This window comes from Aotus nancymaae, unplaced genomic scaffold, assembly GCF_030222135.1.
Source record: "Aotus nancymaae isolate 86718 unplaced genomic scaffold, 86718_ANA_hifiasm-v0.15.2.pri h1tg000040l, whole genome shotgun sequence".
NCBI classification, from domain to species: domain Eukaryota; kingdom Metazoa; phylum Chordata; class Mammalia; order Primates; family Aotidae; genus Aotus; species Aotus nancymaae.
In genome coordinates, this window is record NW_026988454.1 from 24,663,412 (window position 1) to 24,686,484 (window position 23,073).

At 37.5% G+C, this 23,073-nt stretch overlaps 1 protein-coding gene and 1 non-coding gene across 5 annotated transcripts in view; one reads left to right on the forward strand and one right to left on the reverse strand.

Annotated features, from left to right (window-relative positions):
• Positions 1-20,335, reverse strand: part of AIG1 (androgen induced 1) — a 255,635-nt gene extending 235,300 nt beyond the window's left edge. For 2 of the 4 annotated variants that reach the window (XM_012474446.3, XM_012474447.3), the window contains exon 1: positions 19,904-20,074. In XM_012474446.3, the coding sequence (XP_012329869.1) occupies positions 19,904-20,044 (141 nt within the window). In that variant the 5' untranslated portion in view covers positions 20,045-20,074. Of the gene's footprint in view, positions 1-5,074; positions 5,080-12,430; positions 12,449-19,903; positions 20,075-20,242 lie in introns of those variants that run through there. The other 2 variants (XM_064360613.1, XM_064360614.1) reach the window with 2 other exon arrangements.
• LOC135268568 (small nucleolar RNA SNORA67) lies at positions 7,792-7,931 on the forward strand. Its single transcript, XR_010336872.1, has one exon. It is a non-coding gene; the product is annotated as a small nucleolar RNA SNORA67 (small nucleolar RNA).
• Positions 20,336-23,073: the final 2,738 nt, after the last annotated feature.

Genomic DNA, 23,073 nt, shown 5'->3' on the forward strand with positions numbered 1-23,073 from the left:
GAGATCAGCCTGAGCAACAAAATGAGACCCTGTCCCTACAAAAAATAAATCAAAAAATTAGCCTGGCATGGTGTTGCACCCCTGTAGTTCCAGTACAGGAGGCTGAGGCAGGATAATCTCTTGAGCCCAGGAGGTCAAGGCTGCAGTGAACCATGTTCATGCCACTGCATTCCAGCATCAGTGAGAGAGATACATCCTATCTAAAAACAAATAAATAAATTTCATAAGGCTGTAGCTGCCATAGGTGTGATTCCTCTTATGAATCTGGGCAAAATAAATTGAAAACCATTCTACAAGCTATAAAGAATATTTGTAATCTATGGGAGGAAGTCAAAATATCAACATTAACAGGAGTTCAGAAGAAGTTAATTCCAAATCTCATAGATGATTTTGAGGAGTTAAAGGCATCAGAGGATAAAGTTAACTGCAGATGTGTTAGAAATAACAAGAGAACTGGAATTAAAAGTGGAGTCTGAAGATGTGATTGAATTGCTGCAAAGTCATGATACACTTGAACAGATGAGGTATTGCTTCTTATAGAGGAACAAAGAAAATGCTTTTTTGAAATGAAATCTACCCCTGGTGAGGATACTGTGAACATTGTTGAAATGACAACAAAGGATTTAGAACATTACATACGCTTAGTTGATAACGCAGCAGCACAGTTTGAGAGGATTGACTACAATTATGAAAGAAGTTCTATTGTGGGTAAAATGCTACCAAACATTGCATGGTATGGAACAATCTTTTGTGAAAGGACAAGTAAATCAGTGCAGCAAACTTCACAGGTATCCTATTTTAAGAAATTGCCAGTCACCCCAATCTTCAGCAACCACCACCCAGATCAGTCAGCAGCCATCAATATCAAGGCAAGACCCTCCACTAGTAAAAGGCAATTATACAATCAGGGCTCAGATGATCATTAACATATTTTAGCAATAAAGTATTTTGAAATTAAGGCATGTGCATTTTTTAGACATAATGGCATTGTACACTTGGTAGACTAGAGTATAAACATAACTTTTATATGTACTGGGAAACCAAAAATTTCATGTGATTCACTTGATTGCAATATTCACTTTACTGCTGTGGTCTGAAACCAAACCCACAATCTCACCAAGGTATGCCTGTATTGGAAAACAATTTCACCAGATCTGTCTTCTGTGGGACTATGATTTCAAATCCTGAAAACAGATTGACTATAAATTCTAAGTTTTTGATATTATAATGAATTTTCATACTTATCTTTTTACATATACAGTCTATAAATTTTTAAAAATATATTTAGATAGATAGATAGATAGATAGATAGATAGATAGATAGATATAACAATCCCAGTTTTCAGATGAAGAAATTAAAGCACTGAGAAGATGAGCAGATAAGTATTTGTCAAAGCAGAACTAGGCTGTAAACTCAAAAGGTTTTACTCCAGAACCTGTGCCCTTAATCACTGAATTCTCTATCCTTTCTGAAGGATATACTTACTTAAGCAATGAGTTTCATCCTACAATGAGGAGAGTCCTCTCAACTCTTGGTTCTTGTCCCTGGTCACAAATGTGTAACAATTCGAATAATAATAGACAACATTTTTTAAGTACAATACTTAATACGTGCCAGACATTGGCTTATGCAATTTGCATACTGCTATAGTTTGAATGTTTGACCCTTCCAAAGCTCATGTTGAAATTTAATTTCCAGTGCTGGAGGTGGGGCCTACTGGTAGGTGTTTGGGTGATAGGGGTGGAATCCCCTCTCTGGGTGGCAGTAAATGGGTTATATCTCTGTTAGTTCCCACAACAGCTGGTTGCTAAAAAGAATGTGGCACCTCCCCTCTCTCTCTATTGCCATGTGATCTCGCCATACTCTGGCTCCCGATTGCATTTCACCATGAGTTTATGTAGCCTGAGACTTTCACCAGATACCCAGTCTTCCAGCCAACAGAATCATGAGCCAAATAAATATTTTTCCTTTATAAATTACACTGCCTCAGGTATTCCTTTAGAGCAACACAAATGGACTAAGACAAATACGTGATCTCATTTAATCCTCACAACAATCCTACATGGTAGGTACTATTATATTCCTGTGTAACATATAAAAGAAACAAGCAAAATAGAAGCATTATGACTTAGAGAAGGTAATAAACTCACCCCAAGTTAGAGAGCTAATAGATGGAAAAGCTGGGATTCAAACTCAGTGTAACTCCCAAGCCCAAGTGCTTATCCCTTATATTATAAAGCCTAATATATACATCGTATCATAGGTATTCACAGATGTATAATATGCTGTATATAATTCTCCAATAAATTGGTAGCATATTTTGATAAGAAGTTTTTCTTTTCTTTTTTTTTTTTTTTTTTGAGACAGTCTCACTTTGTTGCCCAGGCTGGAGTGGGTGCAATGGTGTGATCTCAGCTCACTGCAACCTCTGCCTCCTGGGTTCAAGCAATTCTCCTGCCTCTTCCTCTCAAGTAGCTGGGATTACAGGTGCCCACCACACCACTACTTGTGGCTGATTTTGTATTTTTAGTAGAGATGGGGTTTCACCGCATTGGCCAGGCTAGTTTCAAACTCCTGATTTCAGGTGATCCAACTGCCTCGGCTTCCCAAAGTGCTGAGATTACAGGCATGAGACACCACGCCCAGCCCTGCTAAGAGTCTTATGTTAAGAATTATCATTTATATTCTACTATAAATACCTGGTGAAACAGAAATATTCTTTCATCATATACAATTAGTTGCAAATTAGCCATTGTCTTCTGAACACATATGTGTAAGGAGATTTCAATCCAATGTTTCCTGCATTTGCTTTGGTAGATATGTGTGCACTGCATCAAGAGGCATGCTGACCCTCTGACTTCTGATAGGTTTAATCAATGAGGACTGGCAGGAAATTGGACAAAGAAAGAACAGGAAACATGAGGTCTTTGTTTTGTTCACACACCCACTGAGGGCACCCTGCACGCTGGATGAGCACCAAAGGTCAAAGCTCCAGGCCTAGAAGCGATACTCTCCAGTCCCCAGGGAACTTGTATATTTTGTGATCTCTACACCCTGCCCACAATTGTAAATGGTTCTTTCACTAATCTCATTCAGATTACCCACTTTGAGTGCACCAATTCTCTTCTCTGTCAGGGCTTGGGCTGATAGAGAAGTAATCTATTCTGGCATAGAATATCCCTTAATAGTTTAGAAGAGGATATTTTCCCATTCTATAGGGATTTTTAATATTCATATGTCTTTTTTAAAACAACAAAGGTATACATATGTAATTAGAAAAAAAAAAGGATGTGTAGTGTTATAGCAAATACACTTTCCTCAGACTCCTAATGTTGAGAAGCCAACTCTTCAAACTGGACCTAATAAATCACTCATGACTAAACTAAAGCACAATTTTAATGCAAGATGAATGGAATGCAGACCCCATGATTACGGCACACAGAAAGCCATTCTTGCTCTCTTCAGCAATGCCCATTCTATCCTAATTAGGATGCTCTAGGCACCTGAAAAGTTATGTCTGGCTCAAGTTTTTATGAGCCCAAACCAAACATGCCTAATACCACTGAATTTTATAAATATCTAGCCAAAGACAGCTAGTCACTTATATTTATGAGATATGTGGTAAAATATTTGCAGTTAATCTACCAGACAGGAAACTGTCAGGTTTAAGCACCTTTAGTGATCATTGGCATTATTTTTCTATCTATTCTATCCCATTCTATAGCAGGAATATAGAGAAATCAATATTCCAATTATTGGAGGGAGTCTAAATCTATTTAACGTTAAGATACTCTCTAAAGATGTTAGTATAGCAATTCTGCCTTTAAGAATTTATCCTAAGAATATAATCACAGATGTGTGTAAAGATTTATTTATTCATATATTCACTAAGACAATCAATATAAACACTCATATGAAGGAATACGCAGTCATTAAAAATTATGATATGGGAGAATGTATAATGGCATGGAAAAATGTTTATAAAATATTTTAAGTGTAAAAAAATAGGTATTGAAAACATATGTAGGCTTCTGGTGACAGCCCAAGTGAAGTAAGCTGACTACAGCCTATGAATCCCACTGATTACAACTAAGAACTCTGAACAGAGTACAAAAAGCAACTATCTGAGGACTTTGAAAAACACACAATGACAAATGCATTGGGAACTAAGGCAAAAATAAATAAGGACCCATGGGGTACAGTTTATAGATTTTTGCTCTCCTTTTTTTCCCCTTATTTGACCTGCGTGCAGACTGAGTTCTAGAACTGTGAAGCAAGCATTGAGAGCAAAAACTCCAGGAGAAGCCTCCTCTTTCCAGCTACAGGATAGAGGAAAAGTCCTCTGCATGCTAGAGATTATGATTCCCTCTTTTCTTTTCCTTTAGCATGAGTACCTAAAACCCCAAGAAAAACCCACCTCAATGACCAGAGGAACCAGGCAAGATGAAGTCCTGCTGTGTGAATGGTGGCGAGAAAATGTTTTTTTTTCTTTCTCTCTCTTTTCTCCTCCTATCTCACTGTGAAGGCATCGCCAATTATGTGGACTGCATGACAGCATGGGAGGCTAAAATTTTGAGAAGACACCTTCTGGCCACAAGAACCATAAAAAGGAATATCTTGAGAGCTAGAGAGTATGAAAGAAATCACAAAAAGGACCTGGAAAAAGGAAACTTGGTTGATTGCCTGCTTAAACAAATAAACAAAGTCAACATTTCTCCATATAATTTTAACACAACCTTGAGCCTTACCACATAATGTTTGATATGGTTTGGCTGTGTCTCCACCCAAATCTCATCTTGAATTGTAGCTCCCATAATTCCCACATGTTGTGGGAGGGAGCCTGTGGGAGACAATTGAATCATGGGGGTGGTTTCCCCATACTGTTCTCATTGGTAGTGAATAAGTCTTATGAGATCTGATGGTTTCATAAGGGGTTTTCCCTTTTGCTTGGCCCTCTTTCTGTCTTGCCTACCACCATGTAAGACATGCCTTTTGGCTTCTGCTATGATTGTGAGGCCTCCCCAGCCATGTGGAACAATGAGTCTATCAAATCTCTTTTTCTTTATAAATTACCTAGTCTTGGGTATGTCTTTATCAGCAGTGTGAAAACGGATTAATACAATATTCAAAATGTTCATGGTATAACCAAAATAACATGACATACAAAGAGCCAGAAAAAATGGATCAATATTAAGGGAAACACACAATCAAAAGATGTCAACCCAAAGGGACCCCAATGTTGGAATTATCAGGCAACGACTTTAGGGCAGCTTTTCAATAATCTTCCATAAGGTAAAGGTGAACACTGTTAAAATGAATAAAAGATAGAAATTAATTGCTGAGAAACAGTAACCATAAAATGGAACCAGGTGAATATTTTAGAACTCAAAATTACAATATTGGAAATTTAAAAATTCACTAGATGGATGCAATAACAATATGCTGATGACAGTGGAGTCAGTGAATTTGAAGATGGTTCAATAGAAATGATACAACCTAAAGAACAGAGAAAGAGAGAGACTGAAAAAAGTGAAGAAGTTCTCAGCAACCTTTGGAATAGTAATCAAAAGATCTGATATGCATATCAATGGAGTCCTGGAAGGAGAGGTGAAAGAAAGACGTAATCATAGAAAAAATATTTGAAAAAATAATGGCTGAAAATTTCTTAAACTGAGTGAAAGACATAACTGCAGATTCAAGAAACTCAGCAAACTCCTACCAAAGCAAACTCATAAAACCATACTCAGACACATCATACTCAAACTGCTGAAAACCAAAGATTAGTAAAAAAAACTTAAAGGCAACCAGAGAAAAACAACACATTGCCTTTAAGAGAGCAATGGCTTAAATAATTTCAAATTTTTCTTCAGAAATCATACAGGCTAGATGACAGTGACACATCTTTTAAGCAATGAAAGAAAAAAACTGCTAACCAGAGCTTTATATCCAGCAAAAACATCCTTAAAGAATGATGGCAAAAGAAAGCATACTCAGATGAAGAAAAACTAAGAGACTTGTTGCCAGCAGATCTCTTCTTAATGAAATGCTAAAATAAATTCTAAAGCTGAAGAGAAATGATATCAGAGGGAAATATCAACATGAGAACTAGAGAGAGAGCAACAGAAATGGTAAATATTTGGGTAATGGAGTATTTTACTATACAAAGTTCTTTCAAATATTTATTGTTAATAGCAAACATTATAACATTATAGGGTTCTCAAGTTACGTAGCTATGATGAAAATGACAACTATGACATCAACTGAGGAGGGTAGAGTGACAAGGCTTATATGTTTCACTTGAAGTGATAAACTATTCCCTCTAAGTAGATTGTGTAAAGCTAGGTTTGTATATGGTAATCACTAGAGAAACAACTAAAATAATAATTCAAAGAGATATATACAAATGGCCAACAGATAAAATTAAATACTAAAAAATTACCCAGAATAAGGCAGGAAATGGGAGTGGAGGAACAAAAAAAGAATAACAAATAAAAAAACTAATAAGAAAATGATAGAACTAAGTCCAATTATTTTAATAATTACATTAAATGTAAATTGTACCTATTAAAGAATAGAGATTATCAAATTAAATTTTAAAAATAAGATCCAACTATATGTTATCTACAAAAAAATTCACTTTAAATATGTTGATAAAGTTAAAAGTAAAAAGACGAAAAAAGATATAACATGCAAATACCAAAAGAAAGCTGGAGAAGCTATGCTAATATCAGACAAAGCAGACTTTGGAACAAGAAAAATAATTGCCTAGGAAGAAGAACAATTTATAGTGGTAAAGGATCAATTCACCAAGATACACAGCATTTCCAACTGTGCATGTACTTTTAACAAGGTGCATGCTCCAAAATATATAATGCAAGAACTAATAAAACTGAAATAGGAAATAGACAAATTTACAGTTACACTTAAGAGACTTCAATTCTCCTTTCTCAATTAATGAGACACTAGAAAATCAGCAAGAAAACAGAAGACCTGAATAACACCATCAACAAACTTTTCCTAGGTGACATTCAAGAAACATTCCACTTACTAAAAGCAAAATACATATTTCAAGTGCACACTGAATATGTAACATGATAGCCCATATTCTGAGCTGTAAAACCAAACTTAATAAATTTAAAAGAACTGAAATCATGCAAAGAATGATCTCTGATTGTAATGTAATTAAATTAGAAGTAAATCATGAAAAGATATCTGAAAAATCTGTATAAACAATGTACAACCCACTGTAAAACAGAATCAAAGGGAATTTTAAAAAATATTTTTAATTGAATGAAAATGAAAATAAGATATATTAAAACATGAGATATAATTAAAGCAGTGCTTAGGGGAAAAATTTCAGTATCAAATGCTTATATAGGAAAGAATAAAGGGTTCAAATTAATCATGTAAACTTCCCCATTAAGAATTTAGTTAAAGAAGAGCAAAACAAACCCAAAACAAACAGAAGGAAGAAAATAATCAAGGTTAAAAACAGAAATCAGCCTAGCACAGTGGCTCATGCCTGTGGTTCTAGCACTTTGGGAGGCTGAGTGGGGTGGATCGCTTGAGACCAGGAGTTCAAGACCAGCCTGGGCAACATGGCAGAACCCCGTCTCTACCAAAAAATATATATATAAAAATTATCTGGGCATGGTGGTTTATGCCCGTAGTCCCTGCTACTTGAGAGGCTGAGCTGGGAGCACCACCTAAACCTGAGAGGTTGAGGCTGTAGTGAGCTGCACTCCAGCCTGGATGACAGAGTGAGACCTTTTCTCAAAAAAAAGAAAAAAATCCAAGGTGATTTCCTCTCCAAGGGAACATCCAGTGCCCCTTTCAGGAAAGTAACAACTTGGAATAGAATCTGGCATGCCTAAGGTTTTTGGGGAACAGGGATGCTTATTTCCTCTTCCTTCCTTGGCTGCCTACATGGATACCCATGTGTCATCCCTTCAGGATAGACTCTTGTGCACATGCTGAAGAGTTGTCTTTCCTGACATAGGCCAGAGGCATTTATGTGCAGTAGGTTTCTTTAGTCATCAACTATGACCTTCCCACCAACAGGGAAAATATATCCAAAGAATCGGTCAAGGTGGATGGTTTGGCTGTAAGGATGTGACTATTAACATGGTTACAGAAGAAGACAAGAGGACTCTTCAAGACATAGAGACCTTTTACAACACCTCCACTGAGGAAATGACCCTCAGTGTTGCTGCCCTCATCTGAGGGGCTATCCTGCCACCTAGCCCCATCCAGAGTTCAGTCTTGGGGGTGCTGAGGAGCAGCAGGAGAGGGTAGGGAAGAGAGCCAAGGGATGGACATCTTGTCATTTTTTTCTTTAAATAAATGTCACTGTTTGAGGCAAAAGAGAAAAAAAGAAAAGAAAAAAGGAAAAAGAAAAAAAGAAAAGCAAAATCAATGAACTTGAGAACAGTAACAATAGACAGAAAAAAATAAGAACTGATCTTTGAATCAAATCAATATAAATTCGTGTAACCCCCTACCCAGACTGATGAAGAAAAAGGAGATAAGGCACAAATTACCCATGTCAGCAATGCAGTATGGTTATCACTACAGACGCTACAGACAATAAGAGAAAGATAATAAAATACTGAAAGACAAAATTGACCAATTCTTTGAAAGATATCAAATCTCAGTTTTAAAAATTGACACTAATAGTCCTACATTTTGAAATCAAACAAATGGAATTTGTGGATAAAACTTTTCAATAAAGAAAATCCCAAGCCCAGTGGTTTTCACTGGTAAATTCTCCCAAACATTCTGGAAAGAAGTAACATTAATTTTGCTTAATCTCTTCCAGAACACTTAAGAGGAATGAGGTCAACATATCCTAATATCAAATCCAAAAACAAGAAAAGAAAAACACACAATTGACAAATATTCCTCATGAACAGAAAAGCAGAAAAAGATCTCTACAAAATATTAGCAAATTAAATCTAGCAATATCTAAAATGAACAGTGCAAGATAACTAAGTAGCATTCACCCCACAAATGCAAGCCTGGTTTGAGTCAAAAATCATCACACATCATGATTTTAAATTACACTACAAAGCTATGGTAATCAAAACAGTATGGTGCTGGCATAAAAACAGACACATGGACCAGTGCAACAGAATCAAGAGCTCAGAAATAAATTCAAAGATATATAATTTGCTAATTTTTGACAAAGCCACCAAAAGAATGCAAGGAGGGAAGAATAATCTTTTCAATAAATGGTGCTGGAAAAACTATATTTTCACAGGCAAATGAATAAAATTAGACTCTTTTCTTACATCATACATAAAATTCTACATAAAATGTAAAATCAATATAAATGTAATGCCAGAAACTATAAAACTCCTAGAAGAGAATACGGGGGAATAGTCCCAGAAAATGGTCTTGGCAGTTATTTATTTATTTATTTAGATACCATACCAAAAGCTCAGGCCATAAAAGCAAAAGTAAATAAATAAGACCACATCAAACTAAGTCTTTTGCACAGCAAAGGAAGCAAACAATAAAATGAAACGGCAACACACAAATTGGTAAAAAAATTTGCAAACCAAGATTTGATAAGGGTTTAATATCTAAAATTTATAAAGAACTAATACAACTCAATCATAGAAAAACAAATGATCCAATTAAAAACAGGCAAAAGACTTGAATAGACATTTGTCCAAGTAAGACATAAAAACAATCCAGATATCCCTTAATGTATAAACGGCTAAACTGTGGTGTATGAATGCTAACAAATACTACCAGCAATGAAAAGGAACAAACTACTGATACATGTGACACTTTGGGTGACTCTCTAGGGAATTATTCTGATTTTTTTAAAAAATAGCAATCCCCAGAAGTCACATATGTATGGTTATGGATACGTAATATTCTTGAAATGATAAAAATCAGGAAAGAACAAATTAATGGCTAGCAGAGGTTAGGGATGGGGCAAAAGGAGAAGGTAGTTGTGGTCATAAAAGGCTACATGAGGTATCACTGTGATAATGGAAAGGTTTTCTATCTTTACTGTTTCAATATCAATATCTTGGTTTTGATATTATAATACAGTTTTGCAAGATATAACCACTGGGAGAAAGTGGGTAAAGCCTACACAGTATCTCTCTGTATTTCTTACAACTGAAGTGAATCTACAATTATCTCAATTAAAATGTCAATTAAATATAAAAGGGTCGATGCCATTTAATGTTTGTTATCTCTGAAACTCATGTGGAAGCTTAATCCCCAATGTAACATTATTAAGGAGTAGGGCATTTTAAGAGGTGATTGAGTTATGAGGGTTTTGCTATTAATGGATTAATGTGTTAATTGATTAATAGATTATCATAGGAAAGAGTTAGTTATCACAAGAGTGGGTCTGTCAGAAAAGCTAGTTTGGCTCTCTCTCACATGCTCCTCTTGCCCTGTGATGCCTCGCCATGGTATGGTGCAAGAAGAAGGCCTTCACCAGATGCCAGCACCATGCTTTTGTACTTCTAAGCCTCCAGAACTGCAAGATATAAGTTTCTTTTCTTAATAAATTACCCAGTCTGTGGCATTCTGTGATAGCAACACAAAATGGATGAAGAAAATGAAAAAAAAATTAAATAAATTTTAAAAGTACCATTCACAATAAAATAGATATAAACCTAACAAAATACACACACAAACTATGTCTGAAAACTACAAAACACCAATGAAAGAAATAAAAAATCTAAATAAATGAAGAGATATGTCATGTTCCTCATGAATTGGAAAAGTAAATATTGTTAAGATGTTCAACTTTCCCCAAATTACTTTTATAGATTCAATGAAATCCTACTCAAAACTCCAAGTACAATTATCTGTAGATATTAACAAGATTATCCTAAATTTAAACAGAAAGGAAAAGTAATTAGAATAGTATAAACAAATTTTGAGAAAGAACAAAGCTGGATGATTCTCACTACCTACTTTAAAGATTCACTATAAAGCTGCAATCAACAGAGTGAGGTACCTGTGAAGAGACACACACATCAGTGGAGCAGAAAAGAATCCGGAAACGGACACACAAATGTAGTCAATTGATTTCTGTCAAAGGTGCAAAGGTAATTCAATGGCAAAATGACAATCTTTCAGGACATGGTGCAGAGAAAATTACACAACACGTACCAAAAAAAAAAAAAAAAAAGGATTATCGATAAAAACATAAAACTATAAAATTTCTAGGAGGTTCCATAAAAAGAATAATAATGGTAAATTTGGTATCATCAAAATGATGAACTTTTGCTCTGTAAAAGATACTACCAACAAAATAAACTAAACACAGGGAGAAAATATTTGCAAATCACATATTTGCCAAAAAGCTTTTATTTGGCATACATAAAACCTCTCAAAGCTTAATAATAATAAAACAACCCAGTATTTTTTAAATGGGCAAACTTCATAAAGAACATAAATATATTCTTAAAAGGCACAGGAAAAGATATTTAACATCTTTAGTCATGAGGGGAACTCAAAACCACAATGAGATACTGCTACACACCTACTAGAATAGCTGAAATAAAAGAAAAATTGACACCACTCTCTAAGGATACAATGTGAGTTCCCATCTGTGGAGCTCTCACACATGGCTGGTGGTAATGCAACATGCCACATCCACTCTAGAAAACTGTGGGGGTCTCTTACACAGTTAAACATATACCTACCATATGACCAAGCAGTCCTAGGCATATGCCCAGTAAAAATGAAAACTGATGTTCATACAAAAACTTGTATGCAAATCTTTATAGCAGCTTTTCTCATAATTACCCCAAAGTGAAAAAAGCCTCTAATGTACTTGAACTTGTGAACGGATAAATAAAACTGGTACATCAATACCATGGAACACTACTCACTGGTAAAATGGAATAAATTGCTGATACACACAACAACATAGGTAAATCTGAATTGCTTTCTGCTAAATGAAAAGCCAGACTGAAAGACATACTGTATGCTTTATATACTTTTCTAGGAAATACAAAAGTATATGAATGGAGAACAAATCTATGGTTGATAAGATTCAGGGGAGGGTTCTAGTATACATAGGGAAGACAAAGGAATGCTTTTAGGTGATTGTGGTGGTATTTATACCATTCTGTGCATCTATCAAAACTTACAGAACTGTATGCCAAAAAGAACAAATTGGCCGGGAATGGTGACTCATGCCTGTAATCTCAATACCTTGGGAGACCAAGGTGGGTGGATCCTTTGAGCCCAGGAGTTCCAGTCCTGCCTGGGCAAAACGGCAAAACCCTGTCTCTACTAAAAAAAAAAAAAAAAAAAAAATGTAGCCAGGAGTGGTGGCATGCACCTGTAGTCCCAGCTACTCGGGAGGCTGAAGCAGAAGAATCACTTGAACCTGGGAGGTGGAGGTTGCAGTGAGCCAAGATAGCGCCACTGCACTCCATCCTGGACAACAGAATGAGACTCCATCTCAAAAAAAAAAAAAAAGGAATAAATTTTAGTGTACATGGATACATGGATAAAAAATTTATAAAAACCATATGTTTATGTTGAATGTTTTGTTTTTTTTTAACAGAAGTATATATAGGACTGAAAAGACAAATATCAAAATACTAACACTGGTATCTCTGAATGATATCTGTAATTTTAAAATAAGTTTTAAAGAATATGATTTTTTTATATCTGACTACATATGTACAAACACACATACACATATACACGGTAATCTGACTTTCTATATATGTTTCTGTATGTACATAAAGTTCCAAAATAAATACCATCTTGAAGCACTGAAACGCTAAGATGCAAGGAAAATTAGGGAGAATTAAGACGGACTATATTTTTTTTCCTGTATTTCTACGGTTGGCTGTAGTTGTACAAATTTTCTACAATAAGTATGTATCACTTTTGAAATTAATTTTTAAAAAATAATTAATTTCAAAAGCCCGACAGACCTAAATATAAGTCAATGTGAATGCGCTAGTGCATTGTCTGACTTTTCAGAATTCCATGCTTCGATCTTGTATCTTGTTCAAGTCCACAATGGATCTGATCAAGGGGTGTCTCACTTTCAAAGAGAGCTCTGGTATCACTGCACTCAGAAGGGCTACCTACAGGTGAGACACGGCCCCTTTAACTGCTTAGCTACAGACTGCACAAGAGAGCTATGTTGTATGGAATCCTAAGCAGTAAGATTTTTCCAAGCATGCTTGGATCACATGAACATCTGATTCAATGTGGAAAATTGTACTATTGTTCACGCTTCCACAGAAACATGTGACATTTCAGAGGAACACAGAGAAACAAATGAAAACCCTCAAGAGCAGTTAACAATTTTGCTAAATGTTATACCAGACATGGGGGAATGGCAGGAATGGGAAAAGAAGTGACCTCAACTATGGTCAGATGACTTTCTGTAATTTCAATACCATTTGCAACTAACAGGGAACGGGTGATTATATCATCAACTATTTCCCCCACTCTAACAAAACCAGGCCCCTATTTTATGCCTGATCCAAAAGAAACATGCAAAGAAGGTGAAGAAGATTCTATGCAAAGCATTATTCTCACAATTCTCCCTCCAGGTTAGGAAAAAAATGTTATTTGATCCTTCAAGTTTATGTGCATATTTTAGGGTCAAGTCTGAGTCTCCTGAAGAAAACATTTGCAATTTCATATTCTCTGTATAATATCCAAAACCCCAAGGAAACAAAACACAGAAAAAGCCCACCTAATTTTGTTCCCTGATTACTCAATAAACTACTGGCCTTCATGTGGCACTGTGTGTTTTGACTGGCAAAACTAAGTACCACAGTTACATAATGACATGCAGAATCTCTTCTCAAAATATTTTATTTCCTATTTAAAATTAAGTCATGAAATAGAGTCAAGAATATATTTTATGATAAGCATGTAAATAAATATAAGACTAATTCAAATGCAAAATGTAGTATACTTACACAGCTTGTTTTCCCTCTTTAACATTTTTTAAATGTCAAAAATTCTCAGCATGTCTAAAAGTAAAAATGGTATCCTTCAGGTACACTTGATAATTTCCTGTTCTTTGAGCACCCCAAGCTTTTCCACATCTGAGACTTTATTTATCCTGCTCTCTCTGTGGTTTTCTGAAATTCTTTTGCAATACAGATTTAGATAACAAAAAAAGTACCTAGATTATATTACCTTAAACTTGTACAAAAATGCTTTCACCCTAGCCAAAATATAAGACCATGCCTTTGGCCTTCATAAAACCATCAAATAAGAAACATTAACTGTAAGAATATTTCTATATATTATGCTAAAAACCAATGAAAGGCATTATCCACTATGCTAACCAATGTTCTTTTTTATTTTTATTTACGGACAGGATCTGACTCTGCTACTCAGGCTGGAGTGCAGAGGCACTATCATAGCTCACTGAAAACTCAAACTCCTGGACTCAAGTCATCCTCCTGCCCCAGCCCCCCCACACAGCTAGGACTACAGGCACACGTCACCACCCTCAACTAATTTTTTGTAGTGGGAGTCTTGCTATGTTGCCCAGGCTGGTCTCAAACTCTTGGGCTTAAGCAAGCCTCTTGCCATGGTCTCCCACAGTGCTGGGACTACAGGTATGAGCCACCATACCCACCCTTAATGTTCTTTAAGTAAATATCTGAGTGATAAATTACCTTGAAAAGTCAGTGCCTGGGAAGAACTGTATTTTTCCCGATAAACTGTTATACTTCCTTTATTCCAATATAGGGACAATGCAGTCAAATGTGTATTGTTTATCACCTTAGTTGCCCTGAAGATTATTCAAATTTGTTTCTCAATAGCAATAATTAACCCATCTCTGGTACCTGAAACATGTCTTTCTTTTTCTTTTATTTTCTAATTATTATTTTTTACATTTTTTTTGTTATATCACAGTGAAAGCCAATCTGTAATATGTTTTGAAAATAGGCAGAATTCAGGCAAGGCATAGTGGCTCACTCCTGTAATCCCAACACTTCGGGAGGTTGAGATCAGGAGTTTGAGACCAGCCTGGCCAACATAGTAAAACCCTGTCTCTAGTAAAAACACAAAAATTAGCCAGGTGTGGTGGCAGGCACCCATAATCCCAGCTACTTGGGAGGCTGAGGCAGGAGAATTTCTTGAACCTGGGAGGCAGAGGTTGAAGTGAGCCAAGATCACGCCACTGCACTCCAGAGTGAAACTCTGTCTCAAAACAAAAAAAAACGACAAATAGGCAGAATTAGTATATTAAGACTGCTCTACAGACTCCTATAATTAATCCATGTAAATTAAAAAACAAAAATAATGTGGCTTAGAGCAGTATTTATCAACTTTGAATGTGCATAGAAATCACCTGATGATCCTATTAAAATGCAGACTCTGATTCAGAAGCTCTGGGGTGGAGCTGGAAATGCCACATTTCTAACAGGCTCCCAGCAAAGCTGATCCTGTTGGTTGTCCGCCCACTCTGAGTAGGCAGGGCCTGAACATTATTCTGCCATGACATGAATGAAAAGCCAGTCCAGGAGAAATAATGGGTCTGATACGGTCCTAAGAGATGGTAACTCAAAATGGCCAGTACTACAAACTAGAGTCAGCGGAACTGCCAAATCTGTTTCAATCTTTAAAAATTAAGATGCCTTAAATCCGTTATCAATATTTTGTTTTCTAAAAAATGCAGCTCATGGTTTTCAAAGAAGTTGATTCTGACTCATCTGTTAGACACTCTACCACACACATCTGAATAATGTTCTGGTTGATACATTTTTAAATTCCTATCATTTTGAAAGTTTTGGGAGGAGACAGGGCAAGAAAAGAATACTCAATGAAAATTTGGGAAGAGAAAGCTTCTATTTATTTAAACATTTACTAAACACCTATTATACCCCAACCACTAAGACCTTAAAATACATTTGCCTTTTTCTTTTCATTTATTTATGCTGGTTTTATCCTGATTCTTCTTTATTATCTTTGGAGGCAATTATCATGTAACATGAAGCATAATCATTTTGCTAGTGAATGAATCAATGAATCCACATCACTTGAAGAAAATTCAACAGCTGTGATATTGACTAAGAAAATGTTAATATTTGAGCAATAGCTAGTTTAAATTTTCTTTCTTTCCAGCTTATTTCCAGTTAAGTATATTCCTTTTCCTGGCCTGACATGCTACATAATGATAGTCTCTGAAATACTTCACAGTAAAGACCTAGTTTTTCCAATGTTGTCCAGTCTTTATAGATTCTCATATTGCCCACTGTTAGACGTATATGTCTCCTCCACATAATTTCATGGATGAAGTAGGAAAAAACCTGCGTTGTTAAAGCTAAAATTAACCAGTTATCTACTATACATAAAGGACTAGCTGAGTCATTGCATTTATTTCATGTAAGTACAAAAACAGTTAAGTTTTTTTCTAAGTCAGAGGCTTTAAAGCCAAGTATACTAGTCTTCTATTACTGTGGTAACCAATTACTATCAATCGAATGGCTTAAACGACACAAATTTATTATTTTACAAATCTGGAGATCAGAAGTCCAAACTAGGCTAAAATCAAGCTGTCAGCAGGTATGTGCTCCTGCAAACTCTAGGAGGAAAGCCATTTTCTCGTCCTCTCCAGCTTCTAGAACCTCTCACACACCCCTTGGCTCCTGGCTGCATCCTCCATCTTCAAGGCCAGCGTTGTTGCATCTCTCTGTGACTTTCTTCCAGTCACGTCTTCCTCCGATGGTCTCTTATCTTCTGTTTCCCTATTCCTTTTAAGGTCCCTTGTAATTACACTGGGCCCAATAGGATAACCCAGGATAATTTTCCTATTTTAAGGTCAGTTGATTTGCAACCTTAATTCCATGTGCAATCTCAATTTCTCTTTGCCATGTAACCTAATGTATTCATGGGTTCCGTGCAGGAGGATGTAAACATCTTTGGAGGCCCATTATTCTGCCTACTACACCAAGATAGTGTTCTTTTTCCATTTACTAACTTCAATTTTCCAAAAGCACCTTAGTCATCTTACAGTTTCTCAATACTAGTAAAAGAAACCATCGGAAAATAATAGTATAAGATTACTGATAGTAACAATGTCATTTCAGTTTTTGACCACGAGCTCTGAATCCGTTGGAAAGTTCCTCATACCCAAAGAGAGATATGAATACAGCCAGAATGGCCACTGCCACATAACCATCTGCTCCTGGATACATGTAGCCTGAGATTCCTGACTCACATCCTGGTAAACTGATGCCATGGAACATGGAATCCAACTGTGGCCATCAGGATAAATGACTCCTGCATTCCAAGTTGGCAAGAAAAAAGGCCTTCTCATTAAATTTTTAAAAAGCTAAACCCTCTTGCAAAATTGTTCCAATAAACTTAGACCCATTAATATTGTACAAGGCACTAGGTAATAAAGTGTACGGTCTTTTTAATATTAAAAGTGAAAAGTAAAATGGCTAAATTATAGCAGCCTAATCTTTTCACGCCATTACTGAGGATTGACAGGATGGTTGTTTTAACAGCTGTACAATGCTTAAGCTCTAAAGATTCTAAATCTCAAACAATAAGAATAACACTTTGCATGAATGTTTTTATGAAAATATCTTAGACATACTTTCTCACAGGAACTCTTGGTTAAAGATAATTATTATATTTCAATCAGGAGCCACAGAGTAAAACATTAAAATGCCTGGCTAAAGGTCTTGTGCAATCTGAAACTAAATATGAAGCAAAGTAAATGTTTCATATTTGAATCTACTGTCTGACTTCTGGGATAGAAAAAAGTCCTTTATGGTGATTGGTATTTAAAACAGGCAGTTCAATCATTGAATGCTAAAAGATAAATTGTATGGCAGCATATCAAGCTGACACTATTATGGTTTCATGTCACACAGAGGTTATGAGAGGTTTCTTCTGAGCCTTGTTTTTTACTGCACAGTAAGCAATACCAATTATGAGAAGTTGGCATCTCTCAGGTTAACCAACACCCTCAATTTCTATGTCTGTTCACCTGCTGACCCCTCCCCTTGCTCCCACAACACAGCATCTACTGCAAGAGTGATGCTAAGGGCTGTTTCTAGTACCTATGGCTCTGATAGCATCTCTGTATTTTGTATTTTGGCCCAGTATTGCTTCTTAGCAACATTCAAATGGGTCAGCTCTAAGTAAGATCTGACTTAGGAATGGGATAAGGCAGTGTCCCAAAAGGAGTTTCGCTCATATAGCCCCTCAAAGAATTCTGAAAATCTATGCACACATTCTTAAATAACATCTAAACATGCTTAACATAGTTAAGTGTAAACACTTGAAAAAGGGACATGCTTTCTGGCACTCTGTGGGTGATATGCTTGCTTCATATACATATGTATCAGAACCTCAGGGCTGCAGATTTAGCTCATTCAATATATGGAAAATGTCTGCTACATAACATAATTGACAAAGCCAATCCTCATTGACAAGCCAATCAACCCAATAAGCTTTTCTGTCAAGACAACTCCAACATTGTTGTTCAATCAAATATGAAGACAGTCCTGGTGACAGCCATCTATCTTCTGGATACTAAAAGGAGCAAACAGAAAAACACACCTCAGAGCCTTGTTGTGTGCTCCTCAATTGGATGAATGGGGAGAATGAAAAGAGAACTGGCAGGCATCACGCATGTTCAGAGGGAGATTAGTTTTAAGAAGAGTTGGAAGATGAGGATCTGAAAATTGAAACCCTTGCAACATTCTATGCCCTGTGAAGTCTTGTGGGACTGAGGGTATGCGCATAGTTTGGAGACTGCTGGGCAAAAGAATTGAAATTCCACTCTGAAAGTATCTACTATAATGCAAATATAAGGTGTTATTTTTAAACCAAAAGCCTCTGACTGCATTTCTTTGAGGCATCCTAAGCCTTTGGAAATTCTCAAAACATGTATCAGGTTCTCTTCATCAGAATGGAGAGTCAACAAAAAAGATTATAATCTTGCTGGTGTAGCCAACCTAGTGTATAGTTTTGCACAAACAATTCTGGGAGTCCCAGGAATTGGTTCTACAATTTTTCTGAGTGCTTTACAATTTCATTGCTTTTGTTTAACCCTCTTCCTGATAATCTGTGTGTGTCTTAGTCACCTTTACCCTGAAATTCCTAGGTCCATCCATGAGTTGATTATTGGGCCTTATGCCCATGTTCTGATTCTCCAGGGGGGTTGGAGAGGGCCTTTTAGTCCCCAAAAAAAAACTTTCAAAATGATGATACTAATAATAACCTACACCTGTCAAGATTGTTCTATTGTGCCAACAGAGGAGCTGCTTATGCAAACTACTGTAAACTTGTATAGGGGAAGACAGAGAAGAGTGTACAGTCACTTTGGAAATGCACTTTGAACATCTCTGTTTCCTAATATTTACAGGTTAAAGGTTGGAAATAAATTATTGACAATGGGACAAAAAAAAAAAAAGAACAGATGCAAAGAAGACAACTTTATTAGGTGCTTTCTCTCCCTTATGAGAAGGTTTTGGTTCTTTCAGGTGAAGTTCCAAATCACTAGACAATACCCAATTTCCTTCAGTTGCAGCAAGTTTCATCCCACGGTGGGTGCCCTGGAAAGCACCTTGAGGGCGAATGGGTCTCAGGCCAGTCATGATCAGGTCCGATGCTTTTGTTAGTTGAAGATTCTTCCCGTGTCACCTCTTACAAGCAATTCTGTGTCCCCCTCCAAAGAGCCCACCACCTGGCTGCGCCCCACCTCCATTCGTCCCCCAGCTACCAGGTAAAGGTGGGTGGTTCAGAAGGTGCTGCTGCGGGGGCAGCCAGCCCTTCACACGTAATAATTGGGGTAGAGGCGAGGACACGGGTGGATGCTGGAGGCGCGCACGCGCGCAGGTGCTCGCACACCCACAAACACACACAGGCACGGGGTGCGGGGCGGGCAGGGGGAGGGGACGGCCTTACCAGATCAATGAACGTCAGGAATTTCCAGCTCCCTCCATAGGTCTGGTGCGAGGGCATTTCGATGGCCTTGTAGTTGCACAGGATAGAGCAGTAGGACAGCAGGATTGCCACCCGCAGCACCTGGCAGGGGACAAGCGCCATGTTCGCGAGAGGCCTGGGCGGGCTGGGCGGGCTGGGCGGCGACGAGGGCGGGCGGGAGACGCCGGGCGCGCGGGGGCGGACGCCGTGGGAACCCGGCCGCGGAGCGGGCGCGGGCGCGGGCGCGGGGCGGGGCGGGGCGGGGGCGGGGGCTGGGCGCGCGCCCCCGGGGACCGGCGCGGCCGCGAGCACGCGGGCGACCCTTACGGGCGGGGTGCGGTTTGCGGACGCTCCCCGCGGCCGGCAGCGGCCTGGCAGGCGGCGTGGCGTCATCTCTTTCGTCACCTTCGTCATTATGGTCCTGCGTTCTCAGGGTCCCGGGACACCCAGCCGGGGGGCGCCCCCTAGGCGTCCTAGGAGTGGGTGCGACCTCTGGGTGCGACGGGGCTTCGGGAAATGCGCGCTGAGCTCCAGGGGGAAGCGGGGTCTGGGGCGAGTGGGCGCCTGGCCGGGCGAGGGGGCGGGGAACCTGCACTGAAGGAGGGGACCCCAGTGCCCGCAAATGATTCCGCCACCCTGGAATCGCGGCGACTCTTTCTGGGGTAGTTGCAGTTGGCCAAGAGCAGGTGCTTCGTGCGAAGGTATCGGGTGGGCGTGTGAACGTGGGGTGTAAACCCGAGCACAGGCAGCCGCGAGTGCCTTTCATTATTTTGGACCAGTAAGGTTTTTAATGTTGACAGGCGACTGTCAGTCACGAGGAAACTGTAAATTCAGCTTTCAATGGGTTTCCACTAGAGATTGATTAAAGTCGTATCAATATATAATAACATCAGCTAGATGGACAAGTGGTTTATAAATAGCTATAAAGAAAGGAGTGTCAAATAACTTTCTGCCACAGGATTGCATTCAGCTTAAAAAAATCATTCTAAGTTTGGATGTAAAACCCATGTGTGTGTAATTTAATACTGATCTTTTGGGTGTTAAACTGGTTTTGCCCTTTTACTTACTTTTTTCCTACACTACACTACCAGGGCTTAATGGAAGGAAAATAAATATAAACTGGATTCCCTCCTGCCTTCCAGTAAATGTTGTCACACTGAAGTTGCATCAGTTTGTGGGCAACATTTTTTTTTTTTTAATCATGATCACATTTCAGCCAACCAGATGCAGGGTCAGACTATGAAAAGGCAACATAGGTATTTCCTGTGGATCCATTTAAAACAGGTGTCCTCTCCAAATAGCCTCTGAGTCAGAGGATGCGGAGGGAGGGCTGGCGGGGAAAAGCATAGTGCTGGAGGTAGAGAGAGAGTAGCAAGCCATGGATGTTTTCCCGAATGTACCCAATCAAGCTCTAAACTAAAATGAAGAGACCCACTAAATTTTTTAAATTGGCATTATAATTATACTAATAGAATTGATGTCAGAAGAAGATTCTGCTAGCATTAAAACGATGTATTATTGATGATTTGGGGGTCATATCTTAATATAAAAGTTTGGTTTCCTTTTTTAAATTGTGTGTACTTGGTACATCGTTATAAAATTGCAAAAAAAAAAAAAAAGAGTAGATCTATTGAAGATCTATCTACCTTAATAGGACTTAACGTTTTATGAGTTAATGTGATATTTGCAGAATTTGATATACCCACTTTACGTGTTAGAAAATTATTAAGACTCCCAACCCCACTGTTACAAAATGAAATAATATTTTCATAAGCCATTTTAAAATTTTTTCCTGTGGTCAGTTTTTTTTTTTTTTTTAAATAAATACCTATAACGCTCAATTGGGTGTTTAGAACCCATTCTACTGGATTTGCTTTCGGTTTTTCATGATTTGCCAATCATGATGAGATAGTTTTGTGCTTAAAAAAATGAAGCATTTGCATAAACCTTTATTCAAATACTGTTTTGTGAGAAAGTCAGTTCACAATTTTTGGAACTTCTTGATAAATATTAACATGTCCAGATTTGCTTTCTCTGCTTTCCAGACCATATCTAACAATCTTAGTCATGTTTTACAGATACTTTTGTGGAAAATATTAATCTACACACAGATTGTATTTTTACAGTGTAAATAATACAATGGGTATTATTGCCTTTAAAACTTCATTATTATTTTTACCAACTATAATACATTACTCACTTCTAAGTATTCTCATGATGATTCCATATTTGATTTAGATAACACTTTTTTGTATGTATAGAAGAAATATTTACATGTCATTTTTTTTAGCTTTTTCATTCTGCTACACAGTGAGACTGGAGAAGAAAAGCCTTATCCAGTTGAATTCCATGAATAGCAGTAAACATAAGAAACACCAATGGAAGATTTCAATAACCTGTTTTAGCTTCAAGCTATATTAATATTGTTTGATTGTTGTAATATTTCTCAGACTATATATGGGGCTGAAGATACTCTTCCTTAAGTACTTCTAATAATTGACAGAGACTTTTCATTCGTTTTTTTTTTTTGGAAGGGGAGTGTATTAGTCCATTTTCATGCTGCTATGAAGAAATAGCTGAGACTGGGTAATTCATAAAGAAAAAGAGGCTTAATGGACTCACAGTTCCACATAGCTGGGGAGGTCTCACAATCATGGCAGAAAGCAAAGGACGAGCAAAGTCATGTCTTACATGGTGGCAGGCAAAAGAGTGTGTTCAGGGGAACTGCCCTTTATAAAACCATCAGATCTTATGAGACTTACTCACTATCAAGAGAACAGCACAGGAAAACCTGCCCCCATGATTAAGTTACCTCCCACCAGTTCCCTTCCACAGTATGTGGGGATTATAGGAGCTACAACTCAAGAGGAAATTTGAGTGGGGACACAAACCATATCAGGGAGGATGTCTGTCTGACATACTGATGATAATACCTATTAATTTTGGAAATGACTGGGACTTCTGTGTCACCCTTAAATTGTATTCCAAGAAGACAACTTCATATAACTATTAGTCCTTGCTTAAAAGTTCAGGAGGAAGAATTGTATTTATGCGTATCCTTACAGTATTCAATATTTACACATTTCCTTTGGTTCCGCTACACGAGATAAGCATTTTCTAACAATATCAATATATTTGGAACAAATTTTTTC